The sequence below is a fragment of the Herpailurus yagouaroundi genome, unplaced genomic scaffold (assembly GCF_014898765.1).
Source record: "Herpailurus yagouaroundi ecotype Mexico unplaced genomic scaffold, PumYag 194, whole genome shotgun sequence".
NCBI classification, from domain to species: Eukaryota; Metazoa; Chordata; class Mammalia; order Carnivora; family Felidae; genus Herpailurus; species Herpailurus yagouaroundi.
In genome coordinates this window covers 3001372-3022185 of record NW_024412425.1, presented here as the reverse complement: position 1 = coordinate 3022185, position 20814 = coordinate 3001372, and the positions used below count along the sequence as shown (strand labels likewise).

The following is a 20814-nucleotide window of genomic DNA, read 5'->3' as shown; positions in this document are numbered from 1 at the left end:
CTTTGTTGCACACTAGATTGTCCCTCTGGGATCATTTTCATTCTTCCTGAAGTGTATCCTTTTGAGGTTCATTTAACGATATCTCTTGGTAGTAAACTCTTGTTTTAATCTGTAAATATTTTATCATCATTCTTGAAAGACTCACTTCCTAGATGCCCAGTTATGGGCTTTAACCCTCAACTCTTTAAAGATATGATTCTGTGGGAATGCAAGCTGGTGCAGCCACTCTGGAAAAGAGTATGGAGGTTCTTCAAAAAACTAAAAATAGAACTACCCTACGACCCAGCAACTGCACTACTAGGTATTTATCCAAGGGATACAGGTGTGCTGTTTTGGAGGGACACATGCACCCCAGTGTTTATAGCAGCACTATCAACAATAGCCAAAGTATGGAAAGAGCCCAGATGTCCAACAATGGATGAATGGATAAAGAAGATGTGGTATATATATACAACGGAGTATTACTTGGCAATCAAAAAGAATGAAATCGGGGCGCCTGGGTGACTCAGTTGGTTGAGCACCCGACTTCAGCTCAGGTCATGAGCTCATGGTTTGTGGGTTCGAGCCCCGCATCAGGCTTTGTGCTTCCTCAGAGCCTGAAGCCTGCTTCAGATTCTGTGTCTCCTTCTCTCTCTGTCCCTCCCCTGCTCATGCTTTGTCTCACTCTGTTTCTCAAAAATAAATAAATGTAAAAAAAAAAAAATGAAATCTTGCTATTTGCAACTACGTGGATGGAACTGGAGGGTATTATGCTAAGTGAAATTAGTCAGAGAAAGACAAAAATCATAGGACTTCACTCATAGGAGGACTTTAAGAGACAAAACAGATGAACATAAGGGAAGGGAAACAAAAATAATATAAAAACAGGGAGGGGGACAAAACAGAAGAGACTCATAAATATGGAGAAAAAAGTGAGGGTTACTGGAGGGGGTGTGGGAGGGGGGATGGGCTAAATGGGTAAGGGGCACTAAGGAATCTATTTCTGAAATCATTGTTGCACTGTATGCTAATTTGGATGTAAATTTAAAAAATTAAATTAAATTTAAAAACATGATAAAGATATGATTCTGTCTCTGGCTTCCGTTGTTGCTGTTGGGAGGTCTGCTGTTTTCTAACTGCAATAATTTTGTAGGTACTCTGTTTTTAATGCTTTTAGCTTAGGTGCTTTTAATTTTGTCTTTTGTATTCTCAAGTTGTTCTTGTTGCTGTTTTTAATAATATATTTAAGTATGCATCTTTTTTGTCTCATTCATCTCACCTAGGATGTACTGTGCTTCCTAGATGTGTGGACTCATAGTTTTCTTCAATTCTGGAAACTTTGCATTCATGATCTCTTTAGATACTGCCTTTTTTCATTTGTTGTTTCCTTTTGACACTCCAATGAGAGCTATATGAGACCTTTTCATTCTGTCCTCCACCCCCATTTTTATTGAGGTGTAACTGAATATTAAAATGACGGCTTGGCATATGCATACACTATGAAATGTCACCACATTCAAGCTAATCTACGTATCCATTCTACATACTAGCCCTTTTTTGGATATGTGGTTTACAAATATTTTCTCCTAGACTATGTCTTGTCTTTTCAACCTTTAAATGTGGACTTTCACAACCAAATACTTTACTTTTAATGAAGCCCAAGTTTTCAGTTTTCCTTTTATGGATTATGTTTTTGGTATCAGGCCTAAGTACTCTACCTCAACCTCGAACCTAAAGATTTTGTCCTATGTTTCTTCCTACAAGTTTTATACTTTTAATGTTTAAGTCTGTGATCCTTTTTGAATTGATCTTCGTATAAGGTTCATTTTTAAATTTTTGCTCTTTAATACTTTCTTCCTCCTGCTTGCTTTGTTTATATTGCTTTTTTTCCCCTTCGGTTCTTGAAGTGGAAGCTTAATTAGATTATTGATTTGGGACTCTTCTTTCTTTCTAATGTATTCACTTAGTGCTAAAAAGTTCCCCATAGCACTGCTTTAGCTGTGTCCCACAAATTTTGATATGTTGTATTTTCATTCAACTTAATGTAATTTTCTAATTTCCCTTAAGGTTTCCTCTTTGACCCACAGTTTATTTAGAAGAGTGTTGTTTAGTTTCTAAGTGTTTGGAGATTTTCCTGCCTTCTGTTACTGATTTCTAGTTTGATTCCATTGTGGTCAGAGAATGTCCAAAAGAATTGGTTTCAAGTCTTTTTAAACATTTTTTAAAATGCTTATTTTGGGGCGCCTGGGTGGCGCAGTCGGTTAAGCGTCCGACTTCAGCCAGGTCACGATCTCGCGGTCCGTGAGTTCGAGCCCCGCGTCGGGCTCTGGGCTGATGGCTCAGAGCCTGGAGCCTGTTTCCGATTCTGTGCCTCCCTCTCTCTCTGCCCCTCCCCCGTTCATGCTCTGTCTCTCTCTGTCCCAAAAAATAAATAAACGTTAAAAAAAAAAAAATTAAAATGCTTATTTTGAGAGAGAAAGAGCACACATAAGCGAAGGAGGGGGAAAGAAAGAGAGGGAAAGAGAGAATTCCAGGCAGCCTCCAAGCTGTTAGCACAGAGCTCATTGTGGGGCTCAATCTCATGAACCATGAGATCATGACCTGAGGCAAAATCAAGAGTTGGATGCTTAACTAACTGGGCCACCACATGCCCCAATTCTTTTAAGTACTTTGAGGTTTACTTTATGGCCATGCATTTGCCATATCTTATTATATGCTCCATGAATATTTGTAAACAATGTGTTTTTGGCTGCTGTTGGAACAAATGTTCTATAAATGTCAGTTAGACCCTGTTGGCTGCTGAGTCCTATATTCTGGTAAAGATGATAAACCTGGAGAGGTATGTACCTGGAAACAGTTTGGTTGAAAATTTGTGCACAAACTGTTTGCTCTCCCCCTTTACTTTTCCTCTTTTATGTAATCAAATACACTGCACATAGGGTTTGATCGCTGGATAAACTGACCTAGAAAGGATGTACAACTGCACAAAAGAAGACAGGATTGAGGCACAGGCTGCCTGAGTGAAAAATCAGGCCACTAAGGACCTTCCTTATCCTAGCCCCAAACACCAGTAACTCAGGAGACTGGACATGTTTTCTGCTCTAAACAGAGCAGAAAGAACAGAGAACAGAGCTCTCTGGCAGTCTTCCAGTAAAAAGGCTGGCTCTAATATCTGCCAGTTGAGAAACTTTACCTCTTGACTGGAGGCAAGGATTACCACACATTTCAGGAAAGGATCCCATGTAAATTAAACAATTCAAGGTTTTTTTTGCAAAAAGAATTTGATTTGGACATAAAAGACAAAAATGGAGAAGAAAACTTTGAACAACTGTAACTACCCTGATAGAAAATTATACTGCATCCATATATAATAAGAGAAACCTATGAAAAAGGAAAAATTAGGCACAACTCATGAATAGTCCTTCCAGCAAATACAAATCCCAGGAATTAAAAATCTAAAATAGGGGTGCCTGGGTGGCTCAGTTAGTTGAACGTCTGACTCTTGATTTCAGCTCAGGTCATGATCTCATGGTCATGAGATCAAGCCCCGTGTCTGACTCTGCACTGAGTGTGGAGCCTGCTTGGGAATCTTTCCCTCTCTCCCTCTGCCCCTCTCCACACCCCTGCATCTGTCTGTCTCTCTCTCAAAAATAAATAAACGTTTTTTAAAAACTTAAAAATGTTTGTCCAAAAACAAAAATATAAGAAATATTCTCAGATCTGGAGTCTAAAGACTAAAATTCTCACCTAGCATAAAAAATGTTTGAAAATCCATACCATAAGTTAGGACATTTCAGTACACTGGAGATATAAATAACAATAAGTATCTGAATGGGGAGGGGGACATAAAGTTACATATACAGGAATGGAAAGCAACTAGTATTAGATTTGACAACATAAGCTACCAGAAGACTTGAGGTGATGTTTCCAAATTTTGAATACTGGAGAAGTGTGAGAGTAGAATAAAGACATTTTCAAACATGAAAGAACTAAAAAATTTAACTCTAACACGTGCATCTAAAGGAAGCTATTGAAAAAGAACCTTAATGAACCTTAATGAAAATGAAAAATTAACTTGATTCCAGGAAACAGTAATCCGATTCAGGAAAACAATGAAAGTGAGCTTCATGACAACTGTAGAGTCCAACTGGAGCCCCAGAATGGTAGACTGAGAGATTCTAATGGGATATTTGTTGTTGGTTTTTTAAAAAAGGTTTATTTAGTTATTTTGAGGGGGAGAGGGGCAGGGGGGGATTTCAAGCAGGCTCTGTGCTCTCAGCGGAGAGCCCAATGTGGGGCTTGATCTCACGAACTGTGAAATCATGATCTGAGCCAAAATCAAGAGTCAGATGCTTACCCAACTGAGCCACCCAGGCACCCCTCTAATTGGATATTTGAACAATTTAAAAAAATCATCTGTGGATATTTAACATAAACGTGGAACATCTATAAAAACTAAGAACAGGTACAAAGAAAACTAATGAAATCCTTAATAAACAAAAAAAGCTAGAAAATCTACCTGATTTTGAATAAAAAATAATTTACATAATTAGTATATAAGTACCACATATTGACTTTGAGATATAATTATATTTGGAGGTGGTCAAGGAGAAAGAAAAAGGTGTAAGTTTTTTGCTTTAAATGAAATATTGATTATTACACTGACATTTTTATTAAAAAAGACATTTTTAACTGCTAAAAATAAGACTGATCTTTTTTTAATGTTTATTTATTTATTTTGAGAGAGTGAGAGAGAGACCAAGTGCATGAGTGAAAGAGGAGCAGAGAGAGAATACCAAGCAGGCTTCATGCTGTCAGTGCAGAGCCCAACGTGGGGCTCAATCTCACAAACTGTGAGATTATGACCTGAGCCAAAATCAAGGTCAGACACTCAACTGACTGAGCCGCCCAGGCACCCCAAGACTGATCTTTTAACTAAAGGTGTTCAAAGAAACTTTTATTATCCAAGAGTGATTGAAAACATTGAATTCATCCAAGATTTCATCTAAGTGCAGTTAAAAACAAAAACAAAAAAAACCTCATATGCAGATGAATATTGCAAGTACATTTATAAGAGAAAATAAAGCGCCCTTCTTTTGTTTTATGAAGTCCTATTAATTTCAACTTCCTGATTATATACTCCTACATCTTATACTCATAAATAATGATAATTTTACATGCTCATTTCCAGTATTTTTGTGCCTATAATTATTTTACTCACTTAAATGCCATAGCACCACATTCTTGAGAGCACACTTAGTGGCCAAGATGCTGACCATCAAAATCCCAGAACCTAGTAACACAGTGATCCATGCTGGGGAGGAAGGATTATCCTTTGCCCTTCAAGATTCTTCTGGCTGATCTAAGAGTTAAACCAACACACCATAAATTAACAGAAGATAAAAGTTTAATAAAACGTATACTTCCTGTATACAAGGGAGAGACCTAGGAAAACTGCGTGGCTCCCTGAAATGGCCAAAGCCGTCACCTTAATTACCATCTTCAGTTAAAGACAAAAGATGTTGGGGTGGAGGGTCAGTTATGGGAGGTTACCAGGAAAAGCATATTAAATAAGGATAAGGTTGTTATGCAGATTTAAGTCCATGCCTTCTCCAGGGATAACACTCTAGAGATTTAGGTACCGTCTTCTTGTTACAGTGAGGGAGACACCCTTAAAAATAGAGATTTCCCTTACAAATGTAAATGTTTCTTACAAAAAGGTAACTTGTACTCAGTTCCAGAGCTTCTGTGTTTGCAGTTCCTTAAAAAAATAATCAGCCTATAATAATCCTTATGCTAAAGAGACACATTTTGGGTGGCAAATTCTGCTCCCCTAACCCACAAACATGGTATCCATGCAAAGCAAGAACCAGAAGTACAGGCCTATCAAAACCGTGCCAGAAATAACACACAATGGGGCTTCTGGGAGAAAATATTTTACCTCTACTCATCTTAGGTTCTCTGCTAGGGCTCTGCAACAAAAAAGACAGATTAACAGAAGACATAAACAATTTATTAACATGTGTGCACATGTCTTATGGGAGAAAACGAGTAACTCAAAAGTGGTGGCTTAGCACTCTAGCTTATACAGCATCTTTAACAAATAATATGACTGTAGAGAAATGACAGGATAAAGAAAAGCAGTTTTAGAATCCCAAGTATGGAAGTCTGTGAAAGGAAACTAATGGGAGTAAAATCTATTTGCAGATTCCTTTGGTACCATCTATGGGCTAAGAATCTAGAGCTGTCTCAAACAACTCAACAAACTCAACAACAGGGTATAAAACTCAAACAGGGTATAAAATGAGAATTTATACCCTTCATTTAGGCAGAAATGGGGGAGGGCAGAGAGAGCTTTCCTGACTTTCATGCTTCTAAATTGCTTTCAGCTCAAAATAATTTTTTTTGTCCAAGAGGCATATATAGAGGTGACATACTCTGGTTACCTTCACAGCACAGCCATCTTCAAGGATACACACAATGTGAGGCACTTCATTGTTACAATAAAAGAAACCAGCTCCAGATGGAGTCATTTTACCCTTAGAGAGCAAACCAAGATTAACAATTTTAATTAATCAACAGTTGCAGCTCCAACCACTCCCATAAATGTGACCTTTAAACAGTCAACCTGAAATTTCCTGAACAGCACTAGTAATCTGCAAAGTAAGACTCCTGCCTATTCTCTTCCCTCAAAAAGATGACCTGGCCTGAAACAACCCTGTCTTTTCTTTTGCTAATAATTTCCTTGCCCCATCATCCTGCCTGGAAATCCTTCCATTCTGTAAAATTCCTAGGAATGTCTATTTACTAGAAGGGATGCTGCCAACTCATGAAGAGTTAAATAAAGCCGATTAGATCTAGCCAATTGAATTTGTTTCTTAATGCTACAAACCACAGAGACTTCAGAGATCCCTAGTCAAGCACAATCATGCACACAGTGTTCTCTGTGGCGCTTTCTCAGTCTTACATCCAAAGAATGACATATGCGGGGAAATCGCTCCATGTAGGAAAAAACACAACCCAGTCTGCAATTACACTCTCAGGCACTTGGCGGTACCACGCCAGTCCCTCAGGAAGCTCCACGTGAACCACACACAGGGCACTGGGTATCAGTCAGGGTCCCCGTTACGAGCCTAGAGATCTGGATACCCAGGCCCAAGCCGGGCTCCTGGCTCCAACCTTTCTTACCTGCACCCCTTTCCCTTCCCCTACCCTCCAGCGATTGTGGCTCCAAGAGGCTCCCTGACCTCAGTAGAGGACAGGGTTCGCCCCCCACCCCACCCCAGCGCCTGCGTACTCGGAACGGAAACTGCAACTCCCCGGAGCCTCCACGCTTCTCTTGAGGGCGGTGCGGTGCTCGCGGTTCAAACCGAGGGCGGAGCCGAGAACCGAAAGAGGAAAGCCAGAATACGTAGCTTTTGTGATTTTGGACTACTGTTCCAAAAAGGGAGCAGGCTCGGATTACCCTTGGTAGCACCGATCACTCACAGAGTCACCATTACGGGCCTGAGGAGTCCTGGCCCTGCAGAACTATGCTTCTCCATTCCGCAGGCCAGCCGCGGTAATCTGGCCCCATTTCCCCCCGCGAGCGCTTCTGAAGAGCCGAGGCCCCTCCCCCGCCCCCTGCGCGCTTGCGCACTCGTGCCGAGATAGGCACTCTAGAAGCCCGACACAGTAGACTTGAGGGCTGGGCGGTCCTCAGAGCCAGTGGCGGCCGGAGTGCGCGGACTGCTTTTCTGAAGGACTAGATTCCGCGGACCCGACCCGGGGTGGGTCCTGGGGCCTCGGGCTACTGTGCGATTCTTACCGAGTGAGGGCTTGCAGTCAGAGACACGGACGGCTTGGGTTTAAATTCGTGCGCCAGTAGCGCCGCTGGGCCGGGTATGTGGGCGCGGCCTGTTCTGCAATGCGAGACCCTGCGGTCCTACTCACCTCGGTCTTCTCTACCACCCAGGCCTGGCTGTAAGAGGGAAGTCGGAGGTGGAGCCCCAGAATAAAGGTCCCCTGCAGAGCGCTGGAACCAGATTCAGGGCTGGCCTGTGGGGACGGAACGACCCCTTGGACCGAAGAAGACGCAGTGGGCCGTCCCAGGCGGTGAGCAGTAGCGACGACCAAGCTATTGGGTACCCAGAGCCGCGAACCCGGACTCGGGTGACCGCAAACCTTTCCTGGTTTGCCTCTGGTTTCTGTTTGTGCATGCCTGTGGCGATAGGCAAGGGGCAGAGCGGGTGGGTTTTGACGGACTAAGAAAAGCCTGGGGTGTAATGAACACTTTGCTTCCCTAGCCCTGCCAGTCTCCAGAGAAGGCCTTCGAAGTGAAACGAATCGCTGCCGCGCCTCTAAAAGCCAGGTTCTGTGTGAGTTTGTGCTGATTCTTTGTTTCCGTGAAATGATTTGATTTTATGGACACTGGGCTTTTTAAATTTTCTTCCCTTGGAATGTGCTGCTTAAGAATGATCTATTCATTGATTTGTGCTTTAAGATTTCCTTACCTAGTTAATGGCAGAGGACCTAATTAATAGATAACACTTCTTAGTGCCCGTCTAATACAGTTCTACGTTTAGTTTAACCATATGCTATATATTCTGATTATGGAAATGCCCCTTTTGGAAGTGAAAGTTCATGCTTTGTTTTCGACTGTGATTTGTTAAGGAGTAGTTCAGGGTTTGTTTAGATATCTTCAATGATTGATTCCAGAGTAGGGGTGGGAATTTTTTTCCAAGAGACTCCGCCATTGGAGATTTTTGGTAACTGCCAGATGTGGTAGAGATTTGGTAGCATGAGTTTATTTTGCTTATTTTTGACAAATACAAAATGGTATATGTTTAACGCATAAATATATACATGTTTCAGTATATGTATACATTGTGGAATGGAATGATTACCACCGTCAGACTAACATCCATCACCTCCCATAGTTACTTTTGTGTAAATAACTATGGTGAGTGGTGAGAGAATACTTAAGATCTACTCTTGTGGCAAATTTCAAGCCTATAATACATTATCATTATTTATAGTAACCATGTTGTACATTAGGTCTTCAGAGTTTACTTATGACTGAGAGTTTGTAGCATAAGTTTATTTAGGGCATGTTATTCGATAGACTGAGGTGTATAAGGTATTTAAGAATTTTGAAGCTAGGGGTGCGCCTGGGTGGCTCAGTCGGTTAAGCATGGGACTTCGGCTCAGGTCATGATCTTGCGGTCAGAGAGTTCCAGCCCAGTGGCGGGCTCTGTACTGACACCTCGGAGCCTAGAGCCTGCTTTGGATTCTTTGTCTCTCTCTCTACCCCTCCCCTGCTGGCTCTCTGCCTCTCTCAAAATAAATAAACATTAAAAATATATAAAAAATAAAAGGATTTTGAACCTAGGTTAAGAGAATTTGAATCCTGCCCGCCACTTAAATCTGAGGGAGTTTGAGCAATATTTCTGTGTCTCAGTTTCTTCATCCATTAAATCAGAATTATAATAGTATTTATGTCGCAGAGTGGTTTTGAAGATTACCTGAATTAGTACCTGTAAAGCTCTTGGAGGAGTACCCTGCACATTAGAAGACTGCTTAACTAATATTAGCTATTGGTATTAAATGATGATTGTTAGTCATTCTCTATCAGTTTTCTGTATTCCCAAGAGTAATGAAAATGTGAGCTTAATTAGGATGGATGCTTGCTAGCAGGAAAATGAATCACATGCTCAAATGGACCAAAAGAGGAGTTCTTAACATGAAGTCTTTGGACTGTGTTTATGGGTTTTCAGGCCAACAAAAATCTAAGATTATGTACAGGATTGTTGTATATATTTGTTGGTAATTTGGTGGGGAGGAAGTCTGTCATTTCATGATACTAATCAAAGTTGTAGAAGACCCAACAAGGTTGATTCTTACTAGTGTAGAATCGAAGTTGGGGATAACTGGGAATGACTTTTGTTATAATCTTTTATAAAAGTAGCATCCAGGGGCGCCTGGGTGGCGCAGTCGGTTAAGCGTCCGACTTCAGCCAGGTCACGATCTTGCGGTCCGTGAGTTCGAGCCCCGCGTCAGGCTCTGGGCTGATGGCTCAGAGCCTGGAGCCTGTTTCCGATTCTGTGTCTCCCTCTCTCTCTGCCCCTCCCCCGTTCATGCTCTGTCTCTCTCTGTCCCAAAAATAAATAAACGTTGAAAAAAAATATTAAAAAAAAAAAAAAGTAGCATCCAGCAATATGGAAATGGTTAAGTAACTCACACTCCATCCATGTGATGGGATGTTATACGATACTAAAAATTCTATTTATTAGTAATTTAGTTAGTCATTAGAAAAATATATATGTATATAATGTAACATTGAAAAGTATTTATTCTGAATAAAAATCTTTAAGAAATTAAGTTATATATGTATCTTGAACACTAAGATAACAATTTATAAGATACATTACAAGGGTTTAATAACTAGTGTATTAACTGGAGCCCAGTAGAGTTAAGCTCAAATATTTGAGCAGATGCTATGAAATAAGCATGTTTTCCCCTGTCTTTAGTTTGGAAAAGCATTGTGATCCTTCACAGAAGGATCTCAGGTGTTGACAAAATACAATATTGAAGAATTGGTAGCGTGGAGGCTCATGGTTCATGGGTTCTAGCCCCTCATTGGGCTCTGGACTGACAGTGTAGAGCCTGCTTGGGATTCTCTCTCTCTCTCATTTCCCTGTTTTTACCACTTACATAGGCCAATTTAATCACAAATTTTTAAAAACATTTTATTTTTCTAAGTAATCTCTATATCTAGTGTAGGGTTGGAACCCACAGCCCCGAGATCAAGAGTCACTCACTCTGTGGACTGAGCCAGCCAGACACCCCTAATCACAGTTTTCTTAATGACTATAAGGTATCCCATTCTCCCAAATCATTAAAAAATTATTTTTAGTGAGAATAGCTTTTTATAAATTTTTATTTATTTATTTTTAGCTTTGAAAAATACTTTGTGTGTGTGTGTGTGTGAGAGAGAGAGAGAGAGAGAGAGAGAGCGTGCATGAGTAGGGGAGGGGCAGAGAGAGGGAGGAGGAGAAAGGAGGCTTTGTGCTGTCAATGCAGAACCCCAAACAAACCATGAGATCATGACCTGAGCCAAAATCAAGAGTCAGACACTTAACCCACTGAGCCACCCAGGCGCTCCAATGAGAATAGCTTTTTAAAACGATATTTCTGATGGAATTAATGCAGGCTTGTGAAATAAAATTATCCATGGTCCCAACATCCAGAAATAATCACTATTAATATTTAGAGCATATTTTCCCAAAATATTTCTACAAGCATGTATTTTTGTGTATGATTTTATTTCTGAATAATGGTATAACCCTAATTAAAAATTTAAAAGAAATCAAGACCTCTAGTTCTTAGTTTAATTTTTTAAAGTTTATTTATTTATTTTGAGAGAGACAGAGACACAGTGCTAGTGAGGGAGGGGCAGAGAGAGAGGGAGAGGGAGAATCCCAAGCAGGCTCCCTGCTGTCAGCACAGAGCCCTGTTGTGGAACTTGGTCTCACAAACCGTGAGATCATGACCTGAACCAAAACTAAGAGTTGGGCCCTTAACCGACTGAGCCACCCAGGAGTCCCCCTCTAGTTCTTAGTTTAGAAGAGACATTCAGTGTCCTCATGGATTTTTGAATCATGGATCTATGGGGAAAGGTAAAATCCCAGTAGTCCCCTTCTTGTTTGAGAAATCTTCCAAGCAATTACAATTCTTAAGATAGAAATGGAAATTAAATTGAGAGACTTAATTAAAATTAATTTTAAAATGTCAGAATTGAAATATAGAGATTTTTTCCCCCATCTATTGATATCTGTTTCATACTGATGATTTAAAATAACTAATCATATTGGGGCGCTTGGGTTACTCAGTTGGTTAAGCGTCCGACTTTGGCTCAAGTCATGATCTCATGGTTCGCGAGTTCGAGCCATGTCAGGCCCTGTGCTAACAGCTCAGAGCCTGGAGCCTGCTTTGGATTCTATGTCTCCCTCTCTCTCTGCCCCTCCCTACCTGGTGCTCTGTCTCTCAAAAATAAATAAATGTTAAAAAATAATAACAAATAAATAAATAAAATAACTAATCATATATTGTTTTGTAAACTGATTTTTTTCTTTCAGTGTATCTTGAAAATACTTTCTATTCCTTAACTGTTTTCTAAAACTTAGCATTTAATGATTACTTTAGTATTCCATTTTATGAATGTTTTATAAATTATTTAAGAAATCAGTTATTGGGTGGTAATGTTCAAACTGCCCGAGCAATTCTTTCAACAGGCTTTCTATGTGCTATTACTTACCCAGCTTTTCACTTCATGGTCATTTCAGAGACAGGAACACTTTTTACCAAGTGGGATATAGGTGACACTCTGTGAATTGTTTGGCTGAATTTCTGAAGGATTCTTTACAGTATGAAGTAGACCATAAAATTTAATTTTACCTGCCATTTCTTTCTTGGCCTTTGTCCCCCACATCACTATGGAGAGGAAGGTGATGTTAGGGCTCCAGGAAACTGAGTCTATAGGTTTCTGGAGATTGGGTTATTGATAAGATTGCCCTCTTTTTTTTTTTTTTTTTTTTTTTGTCATTTACTAAGACATATGTAAAGTGATGGAGAATCATGTCCTGCATGACTGTGATCTCTATCAGTTAACCATTTGTTTTCTTCCCTTTCCTTTGTTCTTGGGCAGCCAGAAGGGTCTGAGGAATATCACACATATCCCACCTTCATGGGGGGCAGGGGGAGGAGGGGAGGGTTTGTGAGGTATTAGCTTGCCTTATGCTCCCTCATCATATACATGTATGTTTATGTAAGTAGGTTTCCTGCCAAATATACAATTATACTATAAAACTATTTCCTAACCTACCTTCTACCAGCAATTTGTAGTTACCATCTTTCCATTATATCAAATAAGAATTTTACCTTCATTTCTAGTATTTTTTTAATTAAAATTTATTTTACTTTTTTAAAGTTTACTTACTTATGTTTTTAGTAATTTCTACACCCAACATGGGGCTTGAACTCATGACCCTGAGATCAAGAGTTGCATACTCTTCACTGAGCTAACCCGGCACCCTCATTTTTCATGGGTTTTTAGTGCCATTGTGTGAATGCACAATAATTTATTTAACCTGCTAAAAGATATTTAGGTTCTTTCCAGCTTTTTTGGTCCCATTATAAACACTTCCCATACATCATTCTACATCATACCTTAAGTGTCCATTTCCCCACAACTTTAGTAGTAAGTAGTATTATCAATTTTTCAAATCTAGTCCAATTCCTTTAATATGGATTTCCTTAGTTATTAGTTAGTTTTAACAAATGAGTTATTTCTACTTTCTAGAGAATTAGCCATGGTCAGGTTTCACAAGTTCACTTTTCCCCAGCCTGGGTTCCAAGAGAGATGGGTTGATAAATGAGATCATGCAGGTAGTATTGATGATTCTGAACAGATATGTAGTGACTGGTGAGCTCTGAGGGCCTGCGAATGGTAGTTCATCCTCCCCCTGGGAAGGGATCCCAGTGTGCAAGTATAGTTTTGTCATGATAAAGACCGCTAGCATGGGCTATGCAAGTTTTTCTCAAATTGTGACATTTGGACGAGCAACATCAAGTATCACTTGGGAACTTGTTAGAACTGCAAATTCTCAAGCCCAACCCCAAATACCTACTAAATTCCAAACTCTAAGAGTGAGGCCCTGCAAACTGTGTTTTAATAAGCCCTCCAGGGGAATCTGATGCACACAAAGTTTGATTACCAAACTTTGTTGCTCATTATGATAACCTGGCAGAAATTTTATAAAATCTGAGGGGAATTTAAAAATCCTGATTCCCAGGTCACACTCTGTACTAATTAAATAAAAATGAGAGATGTGAGCCAGGCATCAGTATATTTTAAAGACCTGCAGGTAATTCCAGTGTCTAGCAAAGTTTAGGAAATTCTTGTCCATAGTATTTTCTATGTTTAGGTTTAGGGAGCCCAGCCACATTCCTGAGTCTTAGAAACAAGTTCTGGGTTAGATGATGTAACCACTTCTTGGCTGGGAAGGTGGGAATGGAGGGAAATGGATCTGCTCAGGACAGGCCTAGACAATCCATTCTCAGGTCCAGATCAGCCTCCCTGGGGCAGGAGACTGACTGGAAACACTCCTGCTAAAGTATATGAATATGTGCTTCCATGCAAGAGAGTCTCTGCTGTGTGTCTGTCCTTGTGCAACTGATTTTCCTGTGGATTTGAGGACATCTGTTTGTCTAAACTACATCCTACCTCTTATAACTTGTCTGTGTGTTGCTGGGGGGAGAGGGTTGTAGGAAGGGAGTAGTAGTATGACTTTTTAAAATTTGGGAGCTCTGAGGCAATTTTGTTCTTATGGCTTTACCTTCTTCCCCCAGCTCTAGCTTCTATGGACTCAGCTTCTCCAGCAAGTGATCTTTGAGGAAAACTAACCAGTTCTTGCAACTCTAAAATCATGGCTCATGTAAGTTGGTGTTTCTATTTAAAGTACGGTAATTTTTTTCAGGTTATGTGAACATTCTCATTAGATATCCTGAAACTTCTTAATAGAGCCCCACCCAACAGCTTCTTCCTAGTCTTCCATTCTAGCAAGGGATGGAATCAGGCAGCCCAGGCCCCTTCTGTTTGCCTCTCTCTTCTCCATCCATGTCCATGTGTATATTGACCAAATTATTCAGCATCTCCTAAATGTTCAGTCTTTGCCTAGAGCAGAGATAAAATAGAAGTGAAGTCCATAGAGGAAATTGTTTGATCTGCGACTCAGTACTGGAGATCACTTTAGAGCAGCTCCATCTAAAGGAATTATAATATGAGTTACCTATGTAATTTAAAATTGTCTAGTAGTCACATGGTAAAAGTATAGAATTGGTGTTGTTTTAAAAATTTTAGAGATATACAAAGAGAGAGCGCACACTAGTTGGGGATAAGAACAGAGGGAGAAAGAGAGAATCTTAAGCAGGTTCTATGCTCAGAGTGGAGCCTGATGTGGGGCTCGATCCCACAACCCTGGGATCATGACTTCAGCTGAAACCAAGAGTTGGACACTCAACTGACTGAGCCACCCAGGCACCCCAAAGAATTAGTGCCTTAAGTGCAGTAGGCAGCATATCATCTCATAAAGAGTATAGAATAATATGCAAGGCACTTATGTCATCTTGAACTTTTTAGTAGTCTCATTAAAAAAAAGTAAAAAGTAACATGTACGGTTAATGTTTTATTTAATTCAGTATATATAGTCAAAATGTTACCATTTAAAGTGTAATCAGTATGGAAATTATATTTTACATTTTTTTCTTTCTAAAGTCTTTAATATCAGGTATGTATTTTATAATTATAGCACATCTAAATTTGGACTAGCCACAATTTAAGTGCTCAATAACTACATGTGTCTAAGTTAGAATACTGGACATTGCAGCTTCAGAGATTTTGTATAACTTAAATTTTAAATATGACTTAATATATTTAAAAGTATAGAAACATATGAATATAATCATTACTAAGTCTAACACAAATGGACTATTGTTTAGTAAATTAAAAATATTCAGCAAAGTATTTGTTATAACAAAAAATGCTAATGATACAATGATGAAGAGAGGTCTGGAAGAAATTTTTAGTGTTATACAAACTCTACTTTTTAAATTTATTTTTTTATGTTTTTGAGAGAGAGAGAGTGCAAGTGGGGGAGAAGGGCAGAGGGAAGAAAGAGAGAGAGAGAGAGAAAGAATCTTAAGCAGGCTCCATGCTGAGCATGGCTCAAAGCAGGGCTCAACACGGGCTCTATTCTACGACCCTGGCATCTTGACTTGAGTCAAAATCAAGAGTCAGACACTGAAGCGACTGAGCCACTCAGGCACCCCCAAACTCTACTTTTTAAAAATAGAAATGTTATGGTTCATTTGAAGGGGAAAAAAATCCATCAATTTTTTTTCTAATCCTTAAAGGAAAAGGAGTTAGAATGAAACACATTTATTGAGAATTTTTTTAGGCCCATTTAAGCCCATTGCAAGCAGTGTTTTTATGATCACTATTCCAGTTAATTGTGAAATTGTGATTAATTTATATGAACATATCTAGAAGTAAACAAAATTAAGTATCCCACAGTGCTTAATTAAGGGAAGTATCCCCCTTCCCACAGGAAGTTTTGTCTCTAGCAGTGGTTGGCAAACTACAGCTCATGGGCCAGATTCGTCCCTTGGCCTGTTTTTATTTTTATTTTTTAAAATTTTTTAAAATTTCTTTAATGTTTATTTTTGAGCATGAGTAGGGGAAGGGCAGAGGGGAGGGAGACACAGAATCTGAAGCAGTCTCCAGGCTCTGAACTGTCAGCACAAAGCCTGATGCAGGGCTCAAACACATGAACCACAGGATCATGACCTGAGCCGAAGTCGGACCGACTTAACCGACTGAGCCACCCATGTGCCCCCCTTGGCCTGTTTTCATACAGCCTTTGAGCTAATTATGTTTTGAAGGAATTGTTTAAAAAAAGAAGGGAAAAGGAAAGGATATGGAACAGACCATATGTGGCATGCAAAGCTTAAAATATTGGCCCTTTACAGAAATAAATAATTTTAGAAATAATACATGGGTTTGTCATTTCAGCATTTGGTGATGTTCAGAGATGTGGCTGTAGACTTTTCTCAGGAAGAGTGGGAATGCCTGAACTCATATCAGAGGAATTTGTACAGAGATGTGATATTAGAGAACTATAGCAACTTGGTGTCAGTGGGTAAGCTTATCTGTGTCATATAATTTAGAAATTCATAGGACTGAATTTCACGGCTGTCTTTCTAGAAGCTAGCTGAATATTTTCTTTGTATTTAGGAATAGGCACCTGCAGCCATTAAGCATTTAAATAGCTCCTTCAGCTTCCCCGATAATTTAGTGACCTTTATGTCTTTCTTTGCCTTCTCCATAATTACTTCTCTTTAATGACAGCTAGATATAAATTCTGAGACACTTATAGAAAAACCAGTTATCAAAGAAATCTGGTTTCTTATTGCTATACATGGTCTATTATCTGTTACTTCACCTGAATGTGAGTAGGAAGACCAGAGGTATCTGGCTCCGCATATCTATTTAAAAAGCTTATACAACATATGTGTTGCTGGGTTGAATCAACAGTTTATTAAAACTCAAGTGGACCATTGAATTTACCACAACAGACATATTACCTTTTAAGTGATTTATGCGTAAAAGTTTAAAATACATGAATTTTGCATTTGATATTGGATGAATATCCTGGCAAGAAACTAATTATTTTCCTCTTAGCAAAAGAACAAAAAATAGCAAAAATATCTAACAAAAGTCCCTAATAAGTATGCATAGCGTGTACTGTGTACTAAACACTCATCCAAACACTTTACATTTATTAAATCAAACCTCACAACAGTCCTTTGGCTAGATACAGTATTTCTTTTTTACAACAGAAAATTAAGGCCATAGTGACCCAGGTAGCAGAGCCAGGATTTGAAAACCAGTGTTCTCAAATCATTATTTCTTCTTTAAAAAAAAAGATCATTCCTTCCTCTTAAGAGACAGAGTTTGTATGAGTTTAAATAAGACAATGTTCCTACTTCTATTCTTGTTATTCCTTGTGATCCTGAAGTAACACTATTATGAATGTTTTTTTTCAATCCCATTACTCTATTTCATTCTGCAGGCTTGATCAAATAAATTCTTTGTTACATACCCTTATGTTTTTTTCAAGCAGGGTGTACCATTTCTAAGCCAGATGTGATTACCCTACTAGAGCAAGGGAAAGAACCCTGGATGGTTGTGAGGGATGAGAGAAGAAGAAGGAGCCTAGGTGAGTAAGTGCTAATCAGGCAGAGATACATGGTTATGGCATAGCATGGCCTACTGGTTGGGAAGGAAACGCACACCATAGATACTGGTAATGAAGAAAAGACCTGAAACCTGGGAAGAAAACTTAGATCTCAGCATGAGCCACCAAGGAAATGTCATCTGTACTATGGCTTGCTACTTGTTTCTTCACTTCTATTTCCCTGTCATTTCAGTAGGGGAAAGCTTTCTTCCATAATGACAACCTTTTTTTTAAATAAGGAAAATTTTTTAAATGTTTATTTATTTATTTTGAGAGAGTGGGAAAGGGAGAGAGCATGGGCAGGAGAGGGGCAGAGAGACAGGGAGAGTGAAAATCCCAAGCAGGCTCCATGCTTAGCCCTGAGCATGGTGGGTTCCATCTCACAAATGTGAAATGACGACCTGAGCTGGTATCAAGAGTTGGGTGCTTAATGGAATGAGCCACCCAGGTACCCCTGTAATGACAACCATTTTACCTGTACTTTGGATCTAATTTGTTTCCAATCCATTTTTTGTATATGTATTTCTTCATTGCTTTTTTCATAAAGTTTACATTGTAGTAGGGAAGTCACAATAAACAAACAAATGGGTTACCAAATATCTTAAGTGATTAAGTATTATGAAGAAAAGTATCTTATGTGGATCCTGAGAAACTTAACAGAAGACCATGGGGGAGGGGAAGGAAAAAAAAAAAGAGAGGGAGCCAAACCATAAGAGACACTTAAAAACTGAGAACGATCTGAGGGTTGATGGGGGGTGGGAGGGAGGGGAGGGTGGGTGATGGGTATTGAGGAGGGCACCTGTTGGGATGAGCACTGGGTGTTGTATGGAAACCAACTGGACAATAAATTTCATATTAAAAAAAAAGAAAAGTAGGTAGGGTAAGAATATGGACAATTATGTTGGGTGAGTTGGGTAACTTTAAATAGGGTGGTCAGAGAACAGGAAGCAGTTTGAAGAGGCTCTAGCTGGTCAAAGATGGAACTATTTGACTATACACATAACTGTAATATGTTATAATACATAAAATATGCTTAATTCCATACATTCTTAGTGTTACTAATAGTAAATTGTTCACCATTGGAAACTACTAGAGATTTAACTTACTAGAAAATATAAATATAAAGGAAAAGAAGTATTCTGCATTCCTTATAAGAACTGTACCAATAGGTATTAGATGGATGTTTTTCTTAAAAGTATTCAGTGAATAAATGAAAGATGACAGAATTAGAGTATTACCATTTTGGAACCCATAATGAACAACTGAATCTAGGCATTGAACATCAATACTGATAATGTCACAGAAATAGAGAAAATCAGACATACTTCTAATGAAAGGACACAATATCACCTATGAAGTAACTTTGCCAATAAAATTGGTCCTAAGTCTGATCAAGTTTCTAAAGCCAACTACCAATTTATGGGAAGAAGATAGAGGAACATGTTCTACTGCCCCTTAGGAATATAGTCCGCAAAATTAAGAAATGGGAAACATTATGGGGTCAAAACAGTTTCTTCAACAAATAAATTACAAGGGAAATTGAAAGATTGCAGGAGAACCAACCTGTAGATTAAAAGACATGTAAAAGACCTGTCAACCAGTTGTATTCTATGGATTTTTTGGGGGGATAAATTTACTATTTTTAAATTACTTAAAATTTTATCTTTGAGACAGTTGGAAGTATGAACACTCATTTTTTATATTCTTAAAGAATTAGTGTCCATTTTTTTAGGTTTGGATAATGGTATTATTAGAAACAAATCCTGTAAGTAGAAAAAATGAATATATGGTATTTGTGTCAAATAATATGAGAAGAGTGGATTGGGGTGTGCATTGGCCTGGGTTGGTCAGGGGTTGATGGTTGTTCAGGCTGGGTCATAGCTGTATAGACATTTATTAAACTATTCTGCTTTCGTGTATGTTAAAGGTGCTCTGCGGTAAACTTTTAAAGTTTTTGGGAAATAAAAAGAAAATGCGAGATGAGACCGTGTTAAAAATATATACAACTCTTTGAAGGAATTCTGCCATAAAAGTAGACACATAGGATACAGGAAATGTCTTCTACGATGTGAGGTATTAGAACATATTAAATGTTGAAGGGAATGATTTCAAAGAAATGAAAATTGATGGAGTAGAAAGATAGATAATATTGTACGGAATAGCCTTCAGTAGATGGGAAAGAATAGGAGCCAATTTATGAAGAAAACCCATGCTTATGACAATGATACGGACACAGATTGGTTGAATAATGTGAAGGGGAGAATATGTATTTTTCTTTCAGTTGCTTCTGATTCCTTGTTTAAGTAAGCAGTAAGACTATCAGCAGAATGTGAGGATTGTTTACTATTTTATTAGGATTCAGTATGGATTATTTAGTATTTAGTAAGTATTGATTCTCAGAAGTACAATTCTGTGGTCATAGGGTTTTAATATTTACAGACTTCTTGATACATTAACCCTGGTGTTAATATAACCAGTACTGCCTCTGTCATAAATATTCTGTATTCCATATTATCTTGTATCAGTAACAACAAAGAAAGGTAATGAAAGACATCATACCTCAGAAAACAAATTAATTCTGTGACCAGGTAACATGATCCTCGTTTTCTTTTTAATTTAAGCTGATGCTCTGCAAAAGGAAAGAACATTTCTCCTTTCATATTGATCTAAGATGGGCTAACACTGTGTTTTCCTATTAGCATTGTTTACTGAAGTTGTTGATTCAGTAGAATCCAAAGTAGTGTTTGGTTTATTAATTTTAAATAGTTAAATATTTTACATATATCTTAAAAATCAAAACATTAAAATTCCTTACCATAGGCCAGTTTTTGGATGTCTAGTTTGGCCTTTGGTTTCATTCTAGGTCCAGCCAATTTTTTCTTGTTTAGATCATATATTACATAGGCTATTATTTCTAGTTTCAGTTTAAAGTAGAACAAGAACCTAAAATATTCAGCTTTGTTTTTATAGAAATGATTGTCTTAGTAGCTTGCAAGGATAA

At 38.6% G+C, this 20814-nt stretch overlaps 1 protein-coding gene across 10 annotated transcripts in view; it reads left to right on the top strand.

The window, feature by feature from the left end:
- The first annotated feature begins 7272 nt into the window (after window positions 1-7272).
- Window positions 7273-20814, top strand: part of LOC121011357 (zinc finger protein 30 homolog) — a 173586-nt gene continuing 160044 nt past the window's right edge. The window contains exons 1-7 of one of the 10 annotated variants that reach the window (XM_040445628.1): window positions 7609-7748; window positions 7934-8073; window positions 8265-8336; window positions 10736-10834; window positions 14368-14453; window positions 16589-16715; window positions 17697-17795. In XM_040445628.1, the coding sequence (XP_040301562.1) occupies window positions 14445-14453; window positions 16589-16715; window positions 17697-17795 (235 nt within the window). In that variant the 5' untranslated portion in view covers window positions 7609-7748; window positions 7934-8073; window positions 8265-8336; window positions 10736-10834; window positions 14368-14444. Of the gene's footprint in view, window positions 7541-7606; window positions 7749-7933; window positions 8103-8264; window positions 8337-10735; window positions 10835-14367; window positions 14454-16340; window positions 16716-17696; window positions 17796-20814 lie in introns of those variants that run through there. The other 9 variants (XM_040445630.1, XM_040445629.1, XM_040445627.1 and 6 more) reach the window with 9 other exon arrangements.